The sequence below is a fragment of the Olea europaea genome, unplaced genomic scaffold (assembly GCF_002742605.1).
Source record: "Olea europaea var. sylvestris unplaced genomic scaffold, O_europaea_v1 scaffold262, whole genome shotgun sequence".
Lineage (NCBI taxonomy): Eukaryota > Viridiplantae > Streptophyta > Magnoliopsida > Lamiales > Oleaceae > Olea > Olea europaea.
Window position 1 is genome coordinate 345,736 of NW_019244532.1, and position 6,067 is coordinate 351,802.

General features: G+C 35.4%; 1 protein-coding gene across 1 annotated transcript in view; it reads right to left on the reverse strand.

Annotated features, from left to right (window-relative positions):
• Positions 1-6,067, reverse strand: part of LOC111383146 (T-complex protein 1 subunit eta-like) — a 17,711-nt gene that overhangs the window by 5,882 nt on the left and 5,762 nt on the right. Inside the window, exons 2-6 of the mRNA XM_023007223.1 lie at positions 5,847-6,027; positions 5,453-5,559; positions 5,193-5,312; positions 5,015-5,113; positions 4,855-4,944 (exon numbers count right to left, since the gene is read on the reverse strand). Of these exons, the coding sequence (XP_022862991.1) occupies positions 4,855-4,944; positions 5,015-5,113; positions 5,193-5,312; positions 5,453-5,559; positions 5,847-6,027 (597 nt within the window). The remainder of the gene's footprint in view (positions 1-4,854; positions 4,945-5,014; positions 5,114-5,192; positions 5,313-5,452; positions 5,560-5,846; positions 6,028-6,067) is intronic.

Sequence of the window (6,067 nt, forward strand, 5' to 3'; positions counted from 1 at the left end):
CATAGTGTAAGCATCCATACCCTCATGTTGCTTCTGCAACTCAGGAGACATAGCTGCAAGTATCACACATGCTGCAGTGTTATCGTCATCACTGTGTTTATTGTAAGCAGCCACCTCTTCCTGAGTGGAATTTTCAGTAGGCACCATTGGAAAGGACTGCTCAATGACATATCCAATTTTCTCATGCTTGAGAACGATTCTCAAATTGCGGTGCCAATCGAGAAAATTTGGTCCGCTCAGTTTGTTGGCATCCAGTATGCCTCTCAAATTCATATGATTACTCATGATTCAAAAAACTGTAAATGACGAAAAAAATAGAATTAATATGTATTATAATGCATGTGCATAAATTCAATATGGACTTTAATTAAACATGCTCCCACTGTCCAAAATAAATTCATGACCCTCATTCATAAATTATTTGAATTCACACTTGATTCACAGTGGGCTGGGATCCCATTCGTTGTATCGGGATCTTGAGTGTACTCAACAAATCCTAATAAAACATATAGGCAGATTTTATTATCAATTGTATCTCCATACAACTCCCAGATCATTAAGCCGACAACTTCTTTGTCTTCACACATCTTATGTGTTAGCTTAACATGCCTCTAAAACTTATCTCCTTGAGTGTACTCAACAAGCTAAGGTCGATTTAGGATTCTCGTTTTTCACTATAATGATGGAAGGCAAATAATACTAACTTAATAATTTTTGACGAGGGATTTAATGTGCAATGGTCTCATCAAACAATTATATATATATATATATATACACACACATATATTTAAACATACATCTACTATGCGAATAAATACACATATATATACATATATACATAAATATTAATATGGATGATTATGGACTTGTTCTATCTAGTTTTCCCGAGCCAAGAGGAAAACTAGTTGGTCAATTCCTAAGGGGTACATTATTGGACCAATACCAATACACCATCTTCATGGTGTCCACCTCTTCTTGCGCCTCCAATTAGCCCAACTTGCAACATGTATCCTATACTAGTTGGCACGCAGGCCTAAAAGAAAACGGACTCGCAGGCCCACAATAATAATAATAACAACGGACTCGCAGGCCCAATTATTTAATAAGGAGCTCGTAGGCCCACAATAATAATAAGAAGTAAATCAACCATTCAACACATCCATATGGTCGAGTCCATAATCATCCACAAACGTTCATCACATAAATGTTTCCTATGTATAATATCTAATATTATATGCAATGTCTCATAAATCTAGCAATTATAGTCGTCAAAATTAAATCAAAATTTTGGGATCGAGATAATTAAACAATTAATTAATCATATTAATTAATTAATTTAATTGACGGGCCAATTTAATTAAAATCAAATTTTAACCAAATATCGAATTAGAGTCCAACTCTAAATTCATAACTATTGGGCGAAGTAATTTAATCAAAATCGAATTTTAATTAACTATTAAATTAGAGTCATACTCTAAGTGCTAATTTGCATAGGGAAGTGGTGCTAATTCAAAACAAAATTTAATTAATTTAATATTAGAGTCCAACTCTAATAAAATTGAATTAATATTTTAATTTAGGACGAAATTTCCAAACATAATAAAAATTCAATTAAGGGTCAAACTAAATATTTAAGTTAAAATATAATTTTAACAAAAATATAAAAGTCGTCAAATTTTTAAATAAAATTTTTAATTCTAGGTCAAAATTAGGGTATGGGTCAAACCCAATTTAAAACTCATTTTAAAATAATTCAAAATTCAAAATCAAAACCTCTTTTGAAATTTTACAAAAGTTACCCAAAACGAAATTAACATCAGACCCTTCCAAAATCGGAATTTACAGAATAGGTCCCTGATTTAAAATTTGCAAACAGACCCCTTTTTGTGAAATTGCAACCAGGGGCATTTTAAAATAATTCAAAATTCAAAATTAAAACCCTTTTGAAATTTTACAAAAGTTACCCAAAATGAAATTAACAGCAGACCCTTCCAAAATCGGAATTTACAGAATAGGTCCCTGATTTAAAATTTGCAAATTGACCCCCTTTTGTGAAATTGCAACCAGGGGCCCCAAATTACATTAATTGCAACAGAGGCCTCCGCCTCCACCAAAACCCTAACCCTAAAAAAAAAAATTTTTTTTCTTTCTGGGGCGACGCCGCCTGTCAGAAAAACTACCAGCAGCGCAAGGCGCTGCCGGTTGCAGCGCGAAGGCGCTGCTGGGGTAGCGCCTCTCGCTGCCAGTTGCAGCGCGGAGGCGCTGCTGTTGCTGGTTGCAGCGTGAAGCGCTGCAGGAACAGCGCCCTCGCGCTGCAGGTTGCAGCACCTGCCGCACCGCACGGCGGCACCGCCCCGCCCCTCGACCCAAATTTTTTTTTTTTTTCAAGAACAGATCCAAAAAGATTAAAAAAAAAAATTTAAACTATATTTGCTAGATTTTTGGAATGAACGTGATTAAACTAACATTTAATTTAATCAACAGTTAAACAGTTCTTAACAAATACAAAGTCGGCTCTGATACCACTGTTGGGAATTTACTTAAACATGCACAGCGGAATTTAACAAGTTTCAATTCCCATTCAGGATTCAGTTTTGTATTTAGATAAAAACTGTGATGAGAAATATACCTTTACTTGTAATTTGCAAACTCTTTCGCGTTATTCCTTTCCAGCAGCTTGAATCTGCCTCCCACAGCTGTCCAATTGTCCAGCCTCCAATGAAATCCACACAGAGAGAAGACAGCAACTGCTAGGGTTTCTTTCTTGTGCTAGCAAGAATAATGAATAACTTATGGACCTCAAACCCTAGCTGCATATATATATAAACCCAAACGGACCCGACCCGGTCCGGTCCAATATTTAATTAATCCAATTAATCAAACCCGGTCCGTGAATTAATTAATCCAATTAATTAATTCGGAATTATAAATAACAAATTCAATTAATTAATTTATCCAACGATTGTTAAATTAATCAATTGACAATTTGCAGTCTTCCAATTCTCTTTTGCGTGCGACCCATTAGGTTCCCGACCACGATACTTAACGTCGCGAAATATTATTTTGATCTAATCAAAATTGATAAATTAATATACCCTTTTAATTTATCGTCAATTCATATTCGCCGTCCCTGATTGACATCTAACAATGTGTCAGGGCAATACATGTGACGGGAAATGTCACGTGGTATGACAAAACCAAATTCGTTCGTTTACCGTGGAACTATTATCCCTTCGTCAATACGATCCGATCAATTACGAGATATGGAATTGTGTCAATCTCGATCATCGATCATATCTTTCATTCCAATATTAAGTCAATATAAATCGAAAACTCCTTTTCGACTTATGAGTACACCTTGGCCAAGGATTTCATCATCGACTTAATTGAATGAAACGCAGATCATAATCTCCTACTATCTAAGAGTGACGAATCCTTTATTGATCAATCACAACCTTCATACGATTCTTGACGTACCCGAACGATGTCGTATTAGCGGCCTCTTTCAGAGCAACATCCAATACCGCCAAAATATGACTGTCCTCATATAGGGTACTATGACGACCTCAAGTCAAAGGATCAATTCCACTACCGAACATTAGAGATTAGCCACTGACACTCAGATAGCTATCCATGTGGAATCTCTTAGCGGGTCTCCAATGTTTTGTTCTACAACAAAACATCCACATATTCATTTAAGTGTCACCACACTTTAGCTCGTGAGATCAGCTACTTACTTCATAAGTAAGAAATGCCACACGTGATGGTCTAACTGTATTAACGATATCCGTATCTCGTTATTACTTACGACCATGGTTTATTCAAGATCCAATTATATGTAATTTGTATCTCACAATCACAACTCCTTGTGATTAACAGATTACCTAAAAATTGGGTCTTCGGATTCTATTATTTAATATTATTTATTACAAAATTAATTTAAATAAATAATAGATCTCGCCAAAATCAAATGCACTAAATATATTAAAAACGTTTACAACCTAAATCGATTGGATTTAGGGCATAACACTTACACAATCAATATCCTACTAAAAGGAAAACAGTGATTCTTGTCAGCCCTCATTAGTTAAAGAGAAAAGAGAGGAATAGTTTGCTGTTATGTTAAAAAGGAGAACAACTGTACTGTATATGATGACGATTGTGTTGCATGTATATAATAGGTTTATATAATAGTTACGTATACATAATGTAATGAGATATGTTGGGTCAAAATTTCTTCAACCAAAAGTAAATAAAATAAAAAATCCTCACTCTTTTTTTGATACCTCATACCTTATCTGTATGTAAACCATTATATAATTGTCTATGTACAAGTAAAATTATTCATATGAAGAATATGTACATAAAAGAAGAGAGACGTCATTAAAACCTTGTTTGATCCTCAATATTTTCAAAATACATTTTTCTCTCTCTTCTTTTCAATCACAAATTCTTCAATAAAATAATATTACACGCAAGTCCAAAATTGTCCTTATTTTTGAACCGCACATTCTCCATTAATCTACTATTTCAAAATGCATTTTTTCAATAAAAATGGGGCTCAAAACAGGCTCTAAATATAACTAAGTTCTCAATTTTTTTCATTAGTACAACAACTCAAATAAATAATTTGGCAAACCAATCAGCAGATCCCAGAACACTAGAATTAAAATAAAATGGTATAATATTAGATGTAACTGATTTTCAGATACAATTTACTTAAAATATCAATCTTCTTTGTCAAAATCCATAGTAATGACAAGTATAATGATTTAAAGGAGTCCTTGTTCCCACGTAAAGACCACGCACACAAGTTCCAAGAAAGTAAAAAGTACAACTCTTTGCAATATCTACCTCAATTGCTTTTGCATAAGAGTTTATGAAGAGTTGGGATTTCCCAGCTATCGTGCGTGCATGCTGCCTTAAGTATCGACTTATCTCCATCTGCATGCCAAATATCTTCATTAAACAAGCTCAAATACATGTATATAATAAGGAAGTCCAAGATTCATACATCAATAGCCCCACCACCGGCAACTACAGTAGAATTTTTTAGAGTCCTTCTGACAATCATAATTGCATCGTGCAAACTTCTTTCAGCCTCTTCAATGAACTGAAAAAGTCAGGACTAACAAACTTGAATGCAAACGTTCAAATAACGCGATAACATGCATGGCATGATAATTACACACCTGATCAGCTGCACCACGAAGAACAAGAGTAGCAGTCTGACCTGATGGGCATCCACTAAATATATTAAGCCGTTCATTTCCAACTTGCTTCTCCTCAAAGAGCTCACAAGATCCAAGAACCTATTTCGTAGAAAATATTTTCCAGCCTGGATCAGTAGAGAGAAGAAAACATCTACTAGAAAGAACAGTTTAACTTCAAAAACATTTGCTACATATCTCCATTTGACAATTTAATTTAGATATAAAGGCCAGAGAGAGACCTCATCAATAATATTATTCACAGTTATCTGCACAGTTCCACCAGTAGCAGCTGCAACCCGCTGCAGATCTTCTTCAGTCACACGACCTGCATAAAATATATCTCGAGCTGAGCCTACGAGCCACACGCGAGCTCGTGTTTTTTTTTTGTACATTTTTTGCACCTTTTTTTTTTTTAAAAATTTCATATTTTTGGACAAGCCAGCTCGTCAAAATGACTCGTGGGCACAAGGCCCACGAGCCACTCGTGGGCTTGACGAGCCGAGCAGACTCGACTCGTGGGATCGAGCCCTCTGCTCGGCTCAGGCTCGGGGCCACCCACGAACCGACGAGCCGCTCGACCCATTTGACATCCCTACTTGTGATTTTCCTAGTAAAAAGAATATAAAAATTAACAAGTCAAAACCTGTGTGGCCAGATCACCAATAGCAAGCCGTGACAGAACAACGTTAGCTCCAAGTTTTACACATTTATCCAACTTATCGTAAATAATATTCCATTCAGCATATACAATTGATTGATACTGTAATGGATCAGACAGCCTGCGCGGACAATAAATTGCAAGGAAGGTAAGTCTCTGTCAAACTTACCATAAAAGAAAACGTGATTGCAAAATT